We start from the raw sequence: 21,532 nt of genomic DNA, 5'->3' as shown, positions 1-21,532 counted from the left end.
AATCACTTTGACTCAGCTGTTGCCTCCCATTGAAGACATCCTGGATAATGCAGTGTCATCAGAGGAAAAGGCGACTTTTCACCATGAGCAGAGCCGGAGCAAGTGCCCCTGGCACACCCCATAATAGAGACAGGACAGCCCAGTGACTGGAGAAAGGGCTTCACTAGAATTGTAAGAATTATAGATTTATAAAGACTGCGCAAGAGAGATCACAGCTGACAAATGGTAATCTGAGTCCCATGTGCCTCCACTATAACGATGGGCATGGCCACCACTCACAAGTTGTTTACCAGATGGTGTGCTGAGAGGATGGGGAGGGGCTGGTCAGTAACAGTGTGTTATTCCACTGTTCCAAGAGTTTCGAGCAATGGTGCTAAAATGGTGCAGAAGAGAGAGAAAGCTATTAGGAGAAATCCAAGAGGCTGCATGGAGAGTGCCTTGCAAGTAGGAAGAACATGAAACAAGGCTGCAGCAGGGGGAAATGTGAGCTCTCTCCCAGAAATAAGATCCAATTTGGCCAATATATTGTTTAGTTGAAGATAGAGTAAAAGAAAGCTCTGGAAGGGTAAGTTGGCCATAATGTCAAAGCCAGCGTTAGCATTTTGCATGTAGCTTGTGGCCATCATAGATTTTGAAGTAAGTATATAATTCTACTGTTCAAAGAGGTCTAAGAGCCTGTGCTGAATGTGTACTGACAAGACCTTTATGACTTTCAAGTAAATCACAAATTTCACTGTCATTTATTCCATTTTTCTAGAACTGGCTTCCTCCTACCTCTCTTCTCTCCAGCCATCCACATTCACCAGTCCAGGGATTTAATAATACCTGAGAAGACAAGGTTTTATTACTCCCAGTTTTGGTAAAGTTGCCTACAGCAAGATGAAGCTGAAATAAATTACATACACAAGAAACAGCCAGAACTTGACAGATAGTGGCCTCTGTCCTCTGCATAGTGGAAAGGTCCGGGAAATGCTCAATAGACAGCAGCTCTCGAGCGTTTTCTGAAGGCAAGCAGCCTTAGGCCACTTGACTATTTGCTGTTTTCAGTTTTCCCATATGAAAAATATGAGTAAATATTGACCGGTCGCCTGTTTTACAGGTGAGGCAATGTTTATACTGCTCGTTGGGATGCTTGGGCAAAAGACGTCGTACACACAGGCGGCCTGATGACTGGGAGGGTCAAGAACGAGGTGGAGGGTGATAGGAAAACCTCCAGGCTCCACCCACAGGAAGATTCTTGTCTCCTTAGTAACCAGTTCATAGTCCAGGCTTGTCTTTCGGCTGACTTCAGCAGCGTTGCTCAGTTGAAAGTATTGTCAGGAATGTGTACAGAAAAACTGTGGCATTTTATGATCCAGGGTAGAAAAGTAGGAGATGAAAGTATTAAAAACATGGCGCTCTGGGGCCAGCCCGTGGCACAGTGGTTAAGTTCCGCGCTTTGCTTCCGCAGTCCGGGTTTGCAGGTTTGGTTCCCAGGCATGGACCAGTATATTAAAGGCCTTTTATTATCAAATAATAAGTCTTCAAGGCAGGGATTATTTTTCTTCCATATAACAATAATGCTTATCTTTTAAATTTAGCTACCATGTTACTGTCAGTCACCTTCCAGTCTTAATAAGAAAGTAATTTTTTACTTCCCAATTATTTTTATAAAGTGAGAAAGAAACTGTAGACCAATCTCTCTTATGAATGTTGTTGCAAAGTACTAAATATTAGCAAACTGAATCCAATGACATATAGTAAGTGGTATACTGTATTATTTTTCACAGAATATTTTGGTACCTCTCCCTGGCGGTGCTGTTCTCTACGGGGAGATTATATATTCCTGCCTGTTGAACTTAGGTGGGACCGTGTGAACTGAGTGGAAGTGATAGGCAAGACATCTGAGTAAAAGTTTGAAGTGCCAGCCCTTGGTTCACCACGTTCTCTCTTCTCTCTTCCCTAAGGTCAGTACTGTTCCAGGTGGCGGCTACTCCAAGGACTTGGGTTCTGGAATGGAGATGATGTGTAGCAGAGCTATAGCCAACCCACAATGGGACATGTGGCATGAGTGAGAAATAAGCCCTTATAAGCCCCTAAGATTGGCAGCCATTTGTTACTCCAGCTTATTCTGGCCTACCCTATTAACAATGACTCAGAGAAGTTATTCCAGGAATGCAAGGGTGGTTCAATATTAGGAAATCCTCTATATAGTTCATCATATTAATAGAACTAAGGAGGAAAAATTATATGATAGTTTTTGTGGATACTGAAAGGCATTTGACAAAAATTCATTAAATATCCATATTAAACACAATCAAATGAGAATGGATAATTCTTCTCAAAAGGTGTGTGTGTGTGTATACATACATACATGTATTCCCAAAGCCAGCATCATACTCAATTGGGAAACTACTAGAGGTTTTTCCATTCAAGTCAAAAACAAGATAAGGATGTACTTCAGTCATGTGTCACATAATGTTTTGGTCAATGATGGACCGCGTATATGATGGTGGTCCCATTAGATTAGTACCGTACAGCCTAAGTGTCTGTAGGCTGTACCTTCTAGGTTTGTGTAAGTACACTCTATGATGTTCGCACAACGAAATCGCCTAATGACGTATTTCTCAGAGTATCCCTGTTGTTAAGCGATGTATGACTGTATATCCACTATTATTTAACATTGTATTGTATACAACACAATTAGGCAAAAAGTAAAAAATGATAAAAGCAAGAGGCCTAAAAATTAAAAAGGATGAGTAAAGCAATTACTATTTAGTTAGGTGATGTGATTATATATCTGCAAATCCCAAAAGAATCTGTGGAAAGCTAGAGTATTTAGTAAAGTAGAGGACATGGATTAATATATAGACATAATATTTTTCATATGTACAAATAATAACCGATTAGAAGAAGTAATAGAGAACAGATTCTATTTACAAGCTGAAAACAAACCAAAACAGAAACTACTTAGGAAAAAACTGAGCAAGAAATCTGCAAAACTTATATAAGTGCTAAAATACAACAGAAAGCTATAAAAGTAGAACTAGACCAATGGAAGGACATACCATGTTCTTGCACAGCAAGATTTTTCATCATAAAGATGTCAGTTCTGCCCGAGGTACATTTAATGCAATACCAATAAAAATGTCATTTGGGATTTTTTAAAGTTAGACAAACTAATTAATTATAAATTCATTTGAAAAAATAAATAAGCAAAGGTAGCCAGGAAACCCCTGCAAAGGAAGAGGAGGAGGCAGGGCTGGTTTTACCAGAATAAAACAATGAATACTGGCACCTGAAGAGTCCAATGCCACAGGATGGAAAACACAGAAGTATACCCAAGTGCACGTGGACATTTGGTTATGATAAAGGCAGCATCTAAATCGGGGAGGGAGGGGAAGACATTTGAAAATCATGTTGGAACAACTTGATAGCTAAATGCAAAAAGATAAAATTGGATCCACTGCTCACCATACGAATTCCAAATGGATCAAAGATCTAAATGTAAAAATGAAACCATCTCAGTACTGGCAGAAAATTATGGGTGAATTCTTTTATGACCCGGAAGAGGAGAAACCTTCCTAACCATGATTCATTATGTAGAATAAATAAGGGAAATTGATAAAATTGTATAAGAACAAATTTCTGCGTGTCTAAAGATGCCAAAAGCAAATGATAAACTGGGGAAAATATTTACAATTTCAATCACCAAAGTTAATATCCCTAATTTGTAAAGAGCAAAAATTGAGAAAAACAATAAGCCAATAGAAAAATGGACAAAAGAGACTAATGAATTCACAGAAAAGAAATGCAAGTGACTCTTAAACAGTTAAAAATGCTCAACTTCACTCTTAAAAAGAATGCAAATTAAAACTACAGGGAGACTCCATTTTTCTTCTTCAAATTGGCAGTAATTCCTACATTTGGGAACCTATTTTCTTGGCAGGCTCTGGGGAAACAGGCACTCTTAAATTGCTGGTGGGAACACAAAATAATAGAATTCCTGCGGGGGGGAATTTGACAATATCTAGAAGAATTTCATGAACATTTACCATTAGACCCAGCAGTCCCACATCTCAGACTCTACTGCAAAGATACGCTGGCAAAAATATAAAATGCATTTACATAAGATTATTCAATGCAAAATATTTGTAATAGCAAGAACCTGGAAACAACCCAAATATAACCCAATTGTCCATCAATAGAGAACTGGTTGAATACACTTTGATACCTCTGCACAATTGAGGAGTCTGTACTTGTGAAAAGGAATTTTACATATACGTAAATATATATCTATGTATACGCATGTGAACATTAGCTTGTCTTTTCAAAAAGAAATAATGGAAGAACAACTAAAATCAGTAAAAGTACAGTTATGTGTTGCTTAATGACTGGGATACATTCTGAGAAATGCGATGTCAGATGAGTTTGTTGTATGAATATCAAAGCGTGTCTCACCCAAACCTAGAGGGCGTAGCCTACTACACACCAAGGCTGCATGGCGCTAGTTTTATGGGGCCACTGTTGTATATACGGTTCGTCCTTGACAGAAACGTTGTTATGTGACGCTTGACTGTAGTTACCTTAGAGGAAGCAGACAGACAGCAAGAGGATACAGGGCGGGAATGGTGATGGAAGCAGCAGTTCCCTGATGTCCCTTATTTTACAGTTTTGACTTTGAAACCATGCTGTTTTGTTTTTCCATAATTTAAAAATAAAATCACTGAAAAATCTTTAAAGTATTTTTTAAAATATTGAAACAAATGAAACATACAGAGAAGAAATATTTCAGGTTTCTCAACATCCTCGCTGAGATCTTGCCTGAGGGCAAAAAGAAACCCCAGGAAATCTTAAACTACAGTAAGTGGCCTAGGTTAGCACACAACACACACACACACACACACACACACACACACACACAAGACATTCAGGACTTCCTCCTGTCCGCAATTGTAACTCCCTTCACCAGAGAGAAACTTGGCGCTCATTATTTTAGGTATATTTACCAATTTGCTCAAGTCTAGAATATTACTAAAGGGAGTTCTGGAATTGTTAATGGTATAAAGAAAAAACTAACTAGAGTTCAAGTTTTTTTTACATTTTTGAAGGTAAATTTTACTACAGTGAGATGCACAGATCTTAAAGTGTACAATTCCATGTATTTTTACAAATGTTTGTACCCATGTAATCAGTACTCTATTAAGATAGCGATCATTTCCATCGGCCCAGAAAATTCCCTCGGGCTCCTCTAGTCAAGTGTCTGATCCTGCTCTGCCCCAGAGGGAACCATGTATTGATTTTTTTCACCATAAATTTATTTTTGGTGCTTGAGATTTGCTTTAAAATACTCTACACATTGATGAATCTACATGACAAAACTGTAATGTTGAAACTGGTTGATGGGTACATGGAGGTGTATCTTACTGTTTTCTCTTCTTCTGTGAAGTTTTGAAATTGTTTATTTTCTATGATAAGTAATTTTTCGGTGTTAGTTCAGGCGTAGTCTACTGAGTAAGGCCACCAGAACTCTCTTTACCTTCCTTCGTGAATTGTTATCAGAGACCTTGAGTTTTTTCAAAGTAAGAGAGAAATTAGACAAGTACCAGGGCATCTCAGGCAAAAGCTCTTTCTCCCCAAAATCCACACCGCCTCCCCCTCCCCAGACTTTTCTCAGAAAGCAAGTGATTTCATCGAAGTCAGGGAGGAAACTGTGGCAGAGATTTGCTTTAATGTGGTGTCTTGACAAAATAGTTGAGAAATTACATCAGCAAGATTTACTCAACAGCTCAAAGAAGGCGGCTTTTAATATTAAGCATTTTTAATATACAATTAATAATAAATGCAAACTACTTGTCACAAAAGTCTCCACTTGTTTACCCAATAATCCTTTATCAAGGTGGGTGGTAGATTACTTACATAGGATGGTTTATTCTTCCCAGTTTCAGCTGGGTGATTTAAATGAGGATAAGATAGCATCAGGAAGGATACTTTTAAAAGAAAACGTCTAAGGGAATTTATGCGACTCACTGACAAGATACTTAAAGGCCGCGAGCATCTCACAGGGAGAGACAGTGTTGCTCTCTGCTTCCCTGAAGCACGGGATGAGGGCGACAGCTCAGTGCACCGCAAAATGACAAGAGCCCCAAAAAGGGACAGGGAATAAAGCACAGTAAATTTGGGAGTCACTGAAACGTTAAAGTTGAAGATGATCCTACTGCGTGTTGGGTTTCTTTGTCTATAAAACAGAGAGAATTCCCTGCCTGTGGGGAAACTGAGCCAGGAGCTAAAGCTCTGCGAATGCATCCGGGTTCCGTGTTCTGGACGCTTGTCCCAGGCAGTCCGGGGGCCTCACTTGGAGACTCACCTGGAGAGGCCCAGTTGTTGATGACCTCACCCAGGGCTGGGTTCAGACCACCCTGGTGGTAAAAGTCTTGTGGAATGACTATTAGAATTTGTATTTTTTTAAAACCAGTAAAAAAGCATTTAAAAACGTTGAATCATTTGATTTCTTTTTCATTGCTGTATCAATTGGCATAAAAGTTCTCTTACTTATCTGTCACCTAAACCATTCACCATGTGAAACTAGGAACTGAGATGTCATCCCCAAAAGACATTCATGTAGATTCCACTATTTAATACAGAGAAGCAGAAAAGAAGAAAAATGCCAGATTGTTTGTTCATTACCCTCCAACTGGAAAGAAAATAATGCACTCTTTAATATAATACATTTAATGCAGTTTTTGCTAATTTATATCCCAGTTTGTGTGGTCCCCACTGATTTAGTTTTTCTATAGCCCAGTTAGCTTCTGTCTTTGCCACTGTACCGATTATACCAGTAAGCCATCTCTCAAATTCTACCATCTTGCAAACGTAAATTTTGGCTACGAGAGCATGGTGGTATCAAGATCAGCACAAATTAATCACCACTGCTGTGAAACATCTGCTTTATTCATGGTACTTCAACAGCGTCACCTTTCCACAGACATCAAGAATTATGACTGTAGGGGGTCCAGCCCCGTAGCTGAGTGGTTCAAGTTCCCTGTCCTCTGTTTCGGCAGCCTGGATTCATGGGTTTGGATCCTGGGCATGGACCTACTCCACTCACCAACCATGCTGTGGAGCTGTCCCACGTACAAAAAATAGAGGAGGATGTGCATAGATGCTAAATCAGGGCTAATCTTCCTCAAGCAAAAAAAAGAGGAGGACAGTGGATGCTAGCTCAGGGCAAATCTTCCTCAGCAAAAAAATTTTAAAAAATGACTGTATGATAAAATTGCTCTTGTTCAGTGCAGGAGTTAATAGATTAGCTTAAAAGATAAGATTAATTCCTAGTCCTGACATTGAATTTAGTATCTGACGGTCTCTATATTTGCTCAGGTAAAAACTATTAAAAATTTAGCTGAATTATTGTAACTATCATTGCAAAATTTTAGCCAACAGATATTTTTGTGTAACTTAAAAGGTTAGAGATTTTTAAAACTTTGATTTTACTTTTGTCTTGATTTAAGGTACCTGTCATTCCAGGTTCCAGCAGTCCAATGACTCTGTACTCTGATACTGTTACCGCATACTGTGGGTGGGGTGGGAGAAGAGAACACACTTAGTGGTTTGCCTGAACTCGAAAGGAGGGTTATGAAGGTTCACCTGTGGTAAACAATACTTAAAACTGCTTCCATTTTACAAACTAAATGCAAATTAAGCCACTTTCCAGGACCACGTTTTCAGAAAATTCACTATTCAAAACAAAGTAGGAGGGACAAGATGGAGTAGACACACTTCTCCCCATTCTTCCCACTAAGTACAGCTACAAACCCTGGACATACATAAACATAAGACAACTGAAAATGAAGAGAAGGGAGATTGGCTAAGGACCTCTGGACCCAAGTAATAACACAACAGTGAGTTCTCTGGATTTTCCTTTGCCTCATATTTCTCAGACTGGGTGCTGGCGAAACCAGCAACCCAGAAACACCAACGGGAGCAGAGAACAAAAGCCAAGAAAAGCCCGCTCTCGCAAGCCAGAGGACCAGGAAAGAGACAGCCTAGAAAGGCAAACAACTTTTACCCAGTAATTGCCCCACTCTAGCCAGACACCATGGACAAACACATGGCCCCAACCCACTCGGTCAGCAAAGGCCAAGTGGAGCACCCAGACTTCCCCCCTTACTTGGCTGTAATGAGGCCTCCCCCATGTCCCTGCTGGGGTGGTGGCAGAGAAGGCCTGGGGGGAGCTGGAACTTTCATCCCTGCCTGATGGCACAGCCACCCTGTCGTGTCAGTGGAGGCCACATGGGGAGCCTACACTTCCACCCCCATCCAGTAGGAATGAGCCCTCCCAGCCCCATGGTATCAATGGAGCCCACGTTCTCCTGGGGGAAGCAGTAATGAGGTCCCCCTTGCTCTGCCTGGGTGTCAAAGGAGGCTGAGGGATGAGCCTGAACCTTCACCCCCACCTGGCAGTAGTGAAGAAGCACCGTACAGACCCCACTTCGCCCGCCAGCATGATGTCAGATGCGGCCTGCTAAAGTAGAAGGTGTGAGTAAGACCCAGCGTCTCGTAACAGAAAACGTCCAGTATGTGACGGAAAGTCATGCTTTCATACCAAGAACCAGGGAAATCTCCACCTGAGTGAGAAAGGACGATCAACAGACACGGATGTCGGAATTATCTGACAAGGATTTTAAAGCAGCCATCATGAAAATTTTTAAAAAGCTTCAGTGAGCAATTATGAGCATGCTTGAAACAAATGAAAAAATAGAAAGTCTCAGCAAAGAAACAGGAGATAGAAGAATCAAATGGAAATTTTAGAACTGAAAAATATTACAAATGAAATAAAAATCTCACTGGATGGGCTGAACAGCAGTGTGGAGAATAAGGAACTTGAAGATAAAATAGAAATGACCCTGAACAGAGACAAAACAGACCAAAAATAGTGCTTGTGGGTCTACAACAAAGAGGTCTAACATTCCCAGAAATAGAAGAGAGAGAAAGTGGAGATGAAATCGTATTTGAAAAAAATAATGGCTGAAAAGTTTCCAAATTTGGCAAAAGACATAAACTAATATATTCAAGCTGAGTGAACCCCAACAGCATAAACCCAAAGAAAACGATGATAAGACAAACTTCTGAAAACTGGACAAAGAAAAAAGCTTGAAAGCAGTGAGACAGAAACCACACCTTACTACCCAAGGGAAAAAGATAATTCAGATGATAGGTTTCTCCTCGGAAAGCACGCAGGCCAGAGAAGTGGCACAAACTTTTTCAAAAAGTGCTAAAGGAAGTGTCAACTCTGACTTCTGTACCTGGTGCAATTAACCTTCAGGAATGCAGGGGAAATAAAGACCTTCTCAGACAACGGGAAACTAAGAGAAGTTATTGCTTAAATAGACCTACCCTAAAGGAATGACTAAAGGAAGTTCTTGAAACAGAAAGGAAACGTTTAATGAACAAGAAAGGAGTCTTGGAACATGAGGAAGGAAGAAACAATGGAAACGCAAAAATACGGGTGAATGTAATAGACTTCCCTCGAGTTTTCTGAATCGTTTGATGGTGGAAACAAAATGTATAACATTGTCTGATGTAATACTTTACTCAAACTGGTAAAATGCTGACATCAACTGATCTTGGCTGCGCTGAAACAGCCCCGTATCTTAATTGTGGTGGTTACAGGAATCAACACGTGATAAAATGGCAGAGAACTACGCACACGCGTTGTCCTAATGTCGACTTCCTCGTTGTGATACGGCACTACAGTTACGTAAGACCTATCTGACCTATCTTCCCAACTCCCTGTAAGTCTGTAATTATTTCAAAATACAAAGTTTCAAAGCTGTAGGACAAGATATGAAGGTGCTGCTTTCAAAGGGGCAGGGATGGGGGACAGTCCCCGGCATGAATGTTCCCAGCTCTCTCAGGATTCAACATCTCTCTTCCCAAATATCTTGATTTATTTTCTTCTAGGTACATTTCCCTCACAATTTATTAGAAAGTTATCATTTTAATAATAGACATAACTAAAGAGAGACTAATTTTCATGAAAACTCATCGTCTGTTGAAACTGAGAGAACGTTTTTATGTAAAAAGGTTATGCTACTAGTAACATAATTAGTAAAAATAGTTTAATTTTAGAAAATAAATCCCTTGCTTATTTTAATAAAAACTGTAAGGAACGCAATCAAAGTTGTAAGATTATTGTGCCATGTAAACTGCTCCCCGAAGAACTGTGTCAATATTGGTTTTAAATAGGAAACATCTCCTAAATATTTCAAATATGTTTAGATTACAGGAGCCTGGGTGTTGGCAAGCTTTTTCTGCAAAGGGCCAGATGGTGACTATTTTAGGCTGTACAGGCCCGAAGACCTCTGTTGCACTGACGGAAGCCTGCAGTTTTAGTTTGAAGCAGCCATGGGCAGAAGTCAATGAGTGGGCATAGCTGTGTTCCAGTAAACTCTCATCTACCAAACAGGCAACGAGGGCCAGCATGTGCTGATCTCTGCACTAGCCTAACCTGACGTTACTTATCCTCCAGTGATTAAAAAAAAAAAAAATCCACCCAAAATCGTTACACAAAAATAACTTAAAAATTATCGTTACAGAAATTAACTAAAATACAGCCACAGGTAGAGCCAGTGAGGTGAAAGCCCTTCCTAGCAGTGAGGAAAGCTCAACGATCCTGTGCTTTGCTCTGCCGGCAGCTGTAGGATCTCGGGCAAATCGCGCACTCCTCCTGAGACGCGTGCCCTCACCTCTGCTTGCAGAGAACGAGAGCAGAGTGTGCGCTATTCCTCCCCAACTCTGTAACCAGGACTGTGAGTTCAGCAGACTTCCTCTCACTCTTAACAGAACTTGAGACTAAGGCTTTAAATGAAGTTTCAAAAGAAAGGTAGACTAGTGTTTTTCTAAATAATTTATGACATAGGTCTGATTAAGCACAACGAGCTAAAAATGACCACTGGAAGATTTGCAGTATCCGAAAACAAAACTGAAGTACCAAGACTACACAAAACAGTAGCATCAAATAACAAGATACATAGGGATCAAGTGAACGAAGGATGAGCAAGGCCTCTCTCCACTGAAAAACAGAAAACAGCGCTGAGAAAAAGTTACCATGAAATACATGGAAACAATGTGTTTATGGACTGGAAGACACATTAAGATGTCAAATTAATCCACAGATTCAATGAATCTCAATCACAATCTCTTGAAGCATTTCCAGGGGGTAAATTTGGTAGAAATTGACAAGCCAACTCTCAAATTTATTTGGAAATGCAAAGAACCTAGAACAGACAACATAATCTTGAAAAAGAAGGAACTGAAAGTCCTATTTTACTTGACATCAAGACTTTTAAAGTTCTGACAAAAGGCTAAGCAAATATACTATTGGAACAGAAGAGTGTCCAGAAGGAGACCCACAGATATACGGTCAAATGACTTGAGACAAGGACACCAAAACAATTCAACTGGGAAAGGAAAATCTCTTTGACAAATGGTGCTGGAACAACTGAATATTCATATGGAAACCAAAGATACTTGACCCCTACCTAACACCAAAAACCCCCCAAACACATTTAACTCAAAGGGGATCACAGACCGAAACACAAAAGCTAAAACTATAAAGCTAAGAAAAGAGAAAATATCTTCAGGACGTGGGACAGGTAAGGACTTCTTAAAGAGAATACAGAAAGTATTCACAAAATAGAAACTGATAAAGTAGACTTCATCAAAATTTAAACAACCTTCTCCTCAAATGATACTGTTGAGAAAATATGTAGAAAAGCCACAGAGTGGGGAAAAAATGTTTATAACACATAAATCTGACAAAGGACTTGTATTCAGAATACAGAAGGCCTAGCACAACTCACTATCCAATTAAAAAGAAAAAAAGGACAGAAGAATAGTTCAACAAGCACATGAAACAGTCATCAGGGAAAATGCAAATTAAACCACCATGAGACACCACCACATACCCAACAAGGGATAAAATGAAAAAGATGTTTCCTTCTAAACGTTGGCAAGAATGTGAAGCAAGCAGAACTCTCATATATGAGGGTGACAGGAATGGAAAATGCTACAATCCCTTTGGAAAATTTGTTAGGCAGTTTCTTAAAAAGTTAGATACACATCTATCCTATGATCTCACAATTCTACTCCTATTTAAGAGAAATGAAAATGTGTCCACAAAAAAAACCCTGGCCAATAATATCTATTCCAGCTTTATTCCTAGCAGCCCAAACCTGAAACAGCCCAGGGGTCCGGGAACAGAAATGTGGATACACAGAACACAGCATAATCAAACAGAACTGACACAGCAATGAAAGAAACAAAGCACTGATGCCGGCGCCAACGTGCATGGGCTCTACAAGCAGCACGCTGAGGGGACACGCCGTGTGATTCCATCCACGTCAGTTTAATCAGGGAAACTAATGCAGACACAAGTAGGGAAGGAGTGTGTGCATTTGTCACTCTTGATACCGTCTAATATGGACTTAGACCTGTATATTTCATTGTTTGTAAATTATACCTCCCCTCCCCCAACAAAGTAGTTGGAGATTAAGGCTCTTGAGGTTAAGATTCAGATTTTCACTCTAGTTCTTTTAATTCTGCAACAAACTGAAGGTACTAGGTGGCAAGTGATCTTGAACAATTTTGACTTTTATTTTTATCATTCTAATTCAAATTTCTACAAATGTGACCTTAAAATGTATTTGGGATTAGTCTGTGATACCGTGGCTCATCACTTTCCCCCTACATAAAATGACCTATGCTGGTGTCCAAGGGTCAGCGTTGCTCAGGCCTCCTCCATGCACGGAGCCACGCGCCACCCCATGACATGTTAGGGCTGTAATTCACCTCTTGTCCAATGTTCTCTAAGCCACCTTTATAACCTTTTCTGTAGTCAATTTTCTTCCAAACTGAGGTCAGTTGGAAAAGTTTGAGATACCACAATTAGTATCTCATCTTCCTCTGTAACTACAGACAAAGGGATTTTTTTCCTACTTTTCACATGAAAACAACAAACAACATTAAAACAATTTCCCAATGGGCTAAAACCACATAAATTTCGCACATTTCATAAACAACTTCTCATCAAGCTGAAATATTATGTTGAATTTTATTATAATTAAAACTGGATGTATAAACTGTATGAATAAATTCAATAGCACGGTTCAGTCCCTGTAAACTTGGTAAAAGAAAAAATTAACACAGCTTTAGGTAAGTGTAGAGCTAGTGGGTAAGTCATTAATGGAAAAGTGAAGGCTCTTCATGCTCTATTTATGTTATACAAACCAAAAACAATATACCTTTACAAGTATAAGTGCTTCTAAAAAAGCACTGTACCACTCTGAATTCAGGGTACGAAAGCAGCTGAGGATACTGCACACTGCAAACAGCCAAGTGCCCAGCTAAAAGAGAACATATCTTTTTTAAAGATTTTTTAATTTTTTTTTATTTTTTCCTTTTTCTCCCCAAAGCCCCCCAGTACATAGTTGCCTATTCTTCTTTGTGGGTCCTTCTAGTTGTGGCATGTGGGACGCTGCCTCAGCGTGGTTTGATGAGCGGTGCCATGTCCGTGCCCAGATTTGAACCAACGAAACACTGGGCCGCCTGCAGCGGAGCGCGCGAACTCAACCACTTGGCCATGGGGCCGGCCCCAGAAAACTATCTTTTTTAAACTTTATAAATGCAGCAATTATATTTAGTGTATTTATTATGAACATAATATAAAATGGTTTGGAAAAAGTCTAAATGTTGTCCAAATGATTCGGATTTTAAATCTGGACAAACCATCAAGTATAAAAATGCGTCATTCATCAGTGAACATTTTTTTTCTCACCTCCCTGCTATTTTTGTCAGGGAGATTCAGAAAAATTTGCCTAAAATGGCTTTACCTGTTTCAAGACTTCCCTGAGGCTTCACATTTGTGGCCAGGGGTTTCAGTGAAAACTCTGCCATTGTAGCAGAAGTTTTTCCTTCCGCTGTCTACAGCTTGTTTAGAAATGCTAGTCCAAGAAACTAGAAATAAAGCCGATTGAGTGAGAAAACAGTACAACCTGGTCCTTCAAAATGCCTATTAAATTTCAGGTGATGGAGCGCGAACCTCCCAGGGCTCCGACACGCACACAGCGGGCTGGCTGCCATTACAGATGGTGCGTGAAATGTCTAGCACAGCACACTGCACAAACTTTAAAATGGGTGGCTGGGTGCTGTCGTGGTCGTGATTCTGACATCTCAGAAGTTGCGCTAGGATGAGAGCACTGGGCGATGCCGCAAGCAGACTGCCAAGGGATGGGTGTGAGCTGCTCACAACACAGAGCACACGCAGGGGCGTGGCGCGTGGACACAGTACACAGGTGACAGACAGGCTGCACTCACAAACATCTAACACCTTGAGCCTAATAAAAGATAAATAAGGACTCTCAGACGTTTTTGAGTGAGAAGGATATTTAGTTGCTTTCAGTTATACAGAACACATTTCACATTTCCATTTCTTTAACAGGCATTTACTGCTTGCTGTGGGGCCTAGAGACAACTGAAGTGTTCAATCCTAATCAAATTAAATTCCAGTGAGTAGATTCTTATGTGTCTTTTTGGGACAAGGATACCCCCTAATGACAAAGTATTCAAAGTCAAATTTTTTATGAACAAAGTAAAGGTTTATAAATATTTTGGCATTGTATAACTTTTCCTGGCATAGCTTGAGGGCTAATAAGAAACTCGACGGAAGTAAAGGCTTGGTGGCCATGAGCGTGTGGCACATCTCTTCTCCCGTGCCGAGGCATTTTACTAACAAAACCAAGGGAACAGCGCCTTGTCACTGACCAAGGCAATCAGCGTGTTGATCACATCACACGGACACTTGCAAGTGACCAAAATTAAGTGACAAGCAAGTGAGGAGGTGGCAGGGGTGGAGCCTGTCAAAGAGAGCAGACAAGTAAGGGGTGATGAGGGCGAGGGCTGGGACGCCGACACCGGGTTCATAGTCAGGATTACTTAACCTCGACCTAGAAAACCAGAATAATTTCAGGGGTAAAAAGTCACCACCACTCTTGATAGTGATGTTGAAGAGAAAAAAAAATTAGCCAGGGTTTTTCACTGATGGGTTATAAGCGTTAGGCAAAAAGAGAGAGAACAGAAACCAAATCAAGTCCATATAAAGCAGTAATAAAATATAAAAATAAGATATTATTAAACCATAGTAGATGTTATTCTAGGTCTCAAAAATTTAGAACGTAACTATTTAAATTAAAATCTTATTCCCCTCAAAAAATCCAAAGTGAAAAAGTATCAATTTTAGTAAAGATATCAACACACATATATGCAGATATAGATACACATATGAATAATGCAAAATAGATTTACAAAAATGTTAATTTTGGCACTTTTACTTGGATTTTTAAAGAAAGTCAACACAGACATCTTTGCATACAAATTCTCACTCTGGAGGAACAGGATGCAGAAGTAAAAGGTTCAAACATCCCCTTTCTTGAAAGTAACATTGAAACAGAACTTTACCCACTAGACCTCCTGGTTGGCAACTTTATAAATCTGGCTTGATGGATCTCACTCCACAAGTCTGACAAAGTTCTTTTCGTTTATATCATGGACACCTGGTGATCCACTTTCAGTACATGTACCATTTGGCCATAAATAACATTAACGTTCTCACTGTAGAAATCCTGAAGTTCTACTGTTCAGTAGATAAATTCTCCTGGAATTTCCTGTAGCAAGGGTTCCTCAAATTTAAATCGTTTGGAAATGGCCTTTTGCTCCATTTTCTCTTTCTCAGACTGTCTGCATTGTCCTAAAGTATATGAAGTGACCACGATTAACTCCTCTGCTGCAACGGCCTCCTCAGCGTCTGGTGTCTGAGTGTCTGAACTAATTTCCGGCAGAGAATCACCTTCCGGGAGGGCACCTGCTGCTTCTTCTGCCCCTTTCACCTTGACGGAAGGATCCTGACTGCTGCTCGGGGTCAACCACGGGTGGTTTAGACACTCTTCAGCGGTGGCTCGGTCTCTGTGTAAAGACACACGTTTTATACTTAAGATAGTTTAAAACTTTAATTATAGATTAGAGTACAAAGCATTACATTTATTGTATTACATTTTGGGAAGTATAAAGGGTTGGCAAAAATCTTATTGTGATTCCTGAATAAAATAGAAGTTTTGGCATTTGCAAATGCCATTCCATACAATGCTGAAAAATAATTATTTTTTTAATTAAAGATTTTATGTTACCTTTTTCTCCCCAAAGCCCCCCAGTACATAGTTGTGTATTTTTAGTTGTGGGTCCCTCTAGTTGTGGCATGTGGGACGCTGCCTCAGCATGGCCTGATGAGTGGTGCCATGTCCGCGCCCAGGACTCAAACCTGTGAAACCCTGGGCTGCCAAAGTGGAGGGCGCGAACCCAACCATTCGGCCACAGGGCCGGCCCGGAAAAATAATATTTTAAGTAAGGTATCTCTGAAAAGCCCTCCTGTTAAGACCAAGAACAGCCAGAAAATATCTGTTATCCTGTGGGGCAGTTCCTATTTTCTAACAACATTTTCATTTTTGCCACTTTTCCTTTCAACAGATAGAATCAGCCAAAGGTTTCATCATTTTCTGTCTACATTTCCACATCTTCACTTTGGTGTTTCAGTTGTTAAATCGCTTCTGCTCAGAGCAGATGACTCAAGAATGACAAAGATCAATATGAACTCATACTCACTCAGGTTTCTTAACTAAAAGTGTCTTGATGAAGTCAACAGCTGACTCAGACACAGCATCGAATTCTTCCTCAGAGTAACTTAAGTTCATCTGTGAGATGTTTAGGAACGTTTCTTGTTTATTATCACCTAAGAAAGGCGATATTCCTGTCAGCATGACGTACGTTAACACTCCAATGCTCCTAAATCAGAACGAAAGGTAAGCAGCATCAGCATCGTGTTCATCTCTCGACACTAATCTGGTTAATTTCTCAAAAATAACTCTTACCACATATCTGTCGCCATGCTGATGGGATCATAACTAAGAATTTCAGGAGCTAATATCAGAAACAGAAGAAAACATTTAGTTTTGTGGAAAAAACATCTTAATATGCTCTTAGAGATAAACAAAATTTTAAATATTCATCAGAAACTATAAGACACTAAACAAGGTTTGGGCTAAAATGAAATAAGTTAACATTAGAAATCAAATTTATATGCATTGCTGTAAAGTCTAACTAGATGTCTGCAATGAACTTGTTTGCTTTTCACTCAACCCTCCATCGTTAGGGCCTAGTATTTGAAAAGTGTTTGAACGCATAACTATTGCAATAGAAACTGACAACTTGTACACCTCCTCTTCCCACGCCCTCCAGCTAACCAAGCATCGTAGCAACAGATCACTGCTTTTAAGTCCTTCTCCACGCCATCCACGACTCTTCTTCCTCACTGCCCCCACTGCAGCCCATGGCCCTCTCCCCTCTGACCCCCAGTCAGTCCACCCCCCTCATCCATTCTCCATGTTGCAGCTAGAGTGAGCGTTAAAAATATCCACCCATGAACAAAAAGTCAGTCAACAAGGTTAAAACAAATTGGCAGCCTCGGATGACACGCATCACACTCACAGCCAAGGAAGCTGCATGTCTAGAGCTGAGAAAAGTGTGCTTTGATAACTGCACTGCTGTCACACGGAAAGGCAACAGAAAAACCTTCTCAAGTGTGCAAGGACTTAGGAGAAAGTCACGAAAATCCTCCCTGAAAAGAAAAACCTACTCACTGATACAATTCAGTCAACCAAAAGATGATTTTTTCCAAAAGTATACAATTAGGAAGGACAGGCGAGACGGACTGAATCCATTTCCAAACAGATCCAAGACTAAAAACTGTGGTAAGTGCAATTAAAAAAGGGGGATGAAAATGTTCTAAAGCTAGGAAAACACTCCAAGTTGCATATCCATTTACTGGTTGGGGACAAATCCCCCAGAATATGAGGGAGGAAGACAAGGTTGGGAGGAAATGTTAGGAATGCTAATTCCTCAACTGAATATCTGAAATTGTTGAGAAACAGAGGTTATGAATATTATTTAAAAGTTTTAAAAGAAACTATTAGGAAATTTAAAATCAAATGCATAGCATCCAAACTCCTGGAAAGGAAAACAGAGACCAGAGAGCAAAAGATGGTGGAAGAGGGGTATAAAGTGACAAGAGCTTAGTTTTCTGATGTAAAAGTGTTTATTACGTGCTGAACTCTGACGTAAGAGCTTGATGGAGCAAACCCAGGGAGGCAGTGCTGTTATAAACCCTGTCTCCTGGGCAGAGGACCGTGAGCTCCAGAAAGACGTGGGGACTGAGGTCACAGAGCCAGCCAGCACGGAGCAGAACACAGCCAGGCATTGGTCCTGTGCTACAGCGCGGGGGGAGGCTGGAACCCACCTTTACAAGGCAGGCCGGGGAAAGAAAGAGAGGAGAGCCCCTCTGTTTTTCTGTATTATATACTTCTGAATTATTTTCAGGTTTTTTGGATTGGGCTTGTCCTACTTTAATAAAATAAAGAAGACAGTGCCGCTTTTTGGAGGGGAAAAAAAGGTGTTGGCAGAAAATTTAGAATTTACCAAAGAACAGAAAGCATTGGGGAAAAAACAAGAAATCTCATTCAGGGCGATCACCGCTACTGCAGCCTCAGCTCCCAGCTCTTCACCCTGCTGTCTCCTCTATGTCTTTAGTTTGCGATGCTACCCACCAAAACCCGGCCCCCACACTGGGCTGCTGCTGTGCCCGAACACTCGCTGTTAAGCCACACTCCGAACACCTGCCTAGCGGTCACGATGACTATCAGCCAGTGTACTGAAGATTAAGTATTTTAGTCCACAAAAATACACATAAAAATTCTGAAGGTTGTTTTTCTGGCTGCGATATTCTTTTATTAATAAAAGATCTGTTTCAAATTGCAGAACTTTAAAAAATTATTTTAAGACTTCAAATTATTCTTTGTACTCTCCTTGCCAAACAGCTTTGTTTTCCTCAGCCCCATCTGTCCTGGCCTCTGCGTGCTCTGGAGTCCTTTCTCCCTCGGAAATCAATCCCCACCATGCTCAGCCCCTTCAAGGACCACGCCGTCCAGCCTCTTCTCCGCAGGCCTGGGCCCTCCAGAATGGAGACTGCCTGTCTGCCAGCTTCACACTGCCTCCCTTCAGGCCCAGGACAGCCTTCTCTCCTCCTGCTTATGTGGCTGTCATCTACAGACACCAAAGCCATCTTCCTGCCCAAGGCTGGCCATCCCGGGCACCTTCCACACGGATGTCCCTGACCACACAGCCTGGCACCCACGCCTCCTGACTTCCGGGTCTAAAGAGCTGCCCTTCCAGACCTACGTTCAAAGCTTTACAATTGCAAAGAGCTCTTTTATCTCTGAAATTTTAAATGTCAATATTGTAACACAACCTCTGATTACAACCTTTAAATTATTTCACTGCACTGCTCTACTACAGAAATCTTTTTTTTCAACCTCATTCAAATCACTAATCTTTCTGTGTCCTATTTTTCCTCCAGTCTATCAAAAGAAGTCATAGTTTACTTCCTTTTCTATGAAACCTAGAAGCCTTGGATCTGCTCTCCTGCTAGTTCCTTCCAGGTTTAAGCTCTTTTTCTTTCTGACTTTACATCAGGAGGACGCCCTCTGTTCCGCACACCCGCGCCATCGCAGGGCTTGCAGTCGCTTTAACAGTGTTTGTTACCAACTTGAAGCTCTCCAAAGGTTCTTGTTAAATATCCTCCCACCCTCAGACAGCCTGATATCCTACACTTAGTAAAGAAAAGCCTCTCCTATTCCTTGTAGAACCAATCCCTTCAAATTCTCTCAGCCTTCCAGGGAAAGGATCACCAATTTGGTACTTCACACACTTTAAAGTTTTCCATTTTTTAATTTAATACAAAGGAAGGAATCTGATGGTAGAATTCCAAGACAGCAGATGGCGGCCCTCTGTTAATCACACCACATGTGACTTCCCTAACGAAGGTGAGGCCTGGCCCCAGATACAAAGCAAATCTCACTCTTAAGAATACTTACCCACATACTCAGGAGTACCCATGATTTCTCGGAGCTCTTCACTGTTCTTCATTATTCTTGAAAGACCAAAATCAACTATCTTAATGTCACCCAGTGGAGATTCACTTGTCAGCAGAATATTCTGAGGCTAAAAAATAACATACCCCCCAAATTAATAAAAACATGACTGAGTACAAAGACCATGTAGCTTGTTAAAACATACAAATTTCACCTGTGAAATTGAGACTGCGGAATCTACGGTAAGCAGTCACGCGTTAAATACTTTTACAGTATGCTCACTGTGTAAGGCAGCAAGCCTTGCACACTCTCTGCCCTTATCCTGGCTCCTCCTCAGCACATAAACATGCATCTACCCCTATCTTAAAAACAAAACCAAACCACTTTTATAAAACAGACTGCCCAGGACTCTGCATCTCTTTCTGGCCAAGACACTCACTCCCTGCTATTCCCTCAAAGCTCAGCTTCTTGAAAGCACGGTCACGTACAGTCACTGTCACTTCTCATCCAGCTCAATCTGGATTTTGCCTCCACGACTCAATCTGGCCTCACTAAGGTCACAAAATCTTGAATACTCAAAGACCTACTAAATCCACTGGCTGTCTTTCAGGCACTACTTTGCATGCCCTGATTGTGGTGTAATTTGGCACTGTCCATCACTCTTGTATTCTCTCTTGGAACTATTCCTCCTTCTACAGACCCCTCACCACTTTCTCAGGATTGTTTTCTTCTGCCCTCCTTTTAAATATTGGTCTTGCCCAAGATCTCTGGCTGGCTAGCCCTCTTCTCCCAACATACTGCATTCTGTTTTTGGGCAACTTCATCTACTATCAAAGCTTCAGTCGCCACTTAGATGCTGATACAGACTCACAGATCCAATTAAAGTCATATACTTTTATTTGGCTGAAATGCACCACACCTTCAGCTCTTCACTGCGAGGTAAGGCCTTCCGTTCAGGAAGCACCTCGGGCGGCGGCTCCTCCTCAACCCACCAAACCCACTCCTCTGTCCGTATCCCAGTCTCAGTGCCCACAGTCGACACTTTGGGTTCATCCTACAGTACTCCGTCTCCTTCATTGTCAGCTCTTTTCCACATCTGGTGAAGTCACTAGTCATGCCAATTCTATTTCCCAAATCTCAATTTCCTCACTGCTTTAAAGTTCGGGCTTTCATTAGTTCTCAACTGGACCACGACCCTACTCTCCTGTCTCTCCCACCTTCAAGCCAGCCTCCCTTGCACAATAATCTTCCCATGCTGCAAGTGTGCTCAGGTTACTCCCCCTGTGGTGGTATGGCTGCTAGTCATCACCAACAGACACACTCCCAAGTGGGGGTGGGCATGGCGTGGATGGATACGGTGATGGGCAAAAGTTGCCCAAGGCCACGGAATCAACAAGGTTCATGTTCCTGGTGTCATTTTTACCCAACTGAAAATAACTTACGACACGGGTACAGAAGAAGTCAAGCAAATATATTATGGACTAGAATGCAAAATTCATTAGATTTTTAAAAAATAAAAT

General features: G+C 40.9%; 1 protein-coding gene across 1 annotated transcript in view; it reads right to left on the bottom strand.

Annotated features, from left to right (window-relative positions):
* Positions 1-14,406: 14,406 nt before the first annotated feature.
* Positions 14,407-21,532, bottom strand: part of STK17A (serine/threonine kinase 17a) — a 39,079-nt gene continuing 31,953 nt past the window's right edge. The window contains exons 4-7 of the mRNA XM_070617201.1: positions 20,016-20,142; positions 16,959-17,007; positions 16,693-16,872; positions 14,407-15,999 (exon numbers count right to left, since the gene is read on the bottom strand). Coding sequence (XP_070473302.1) covers positions 15,675-15,999; positions 16,693-16,872; positions 16,959-17,007; positions 20,016-20,142 — 681 coding nt within the window. The 3' untranslated portion in view covers positions 14,407-15,674. The remainder of the gene's footprint in view (positions 16,000-16,692; positions 16,873-16,958; positions 17,008-20,015; positions 20,143-21,532) is intronic.

The sequence above is a fragment of the Equus przewalskii genome, chromosome 4 (genome assembly GCF_037783145.1).
Source record: "Equus przewalskii isolate Varuska chromosome 4, EquPr2, whole genome shotgun sequence".
Lineage (NCBI taxonomy): Eukaryota > Metazoa > Chordata > Mammalia > Perissodactyla > Equidae > Equus > Equus przewalskii.
The sequence above is the reverse complement of the archived record's forward strand: the minus strand, read 5'-3'. Positions and strand labels throughout refer to the sequence as shown.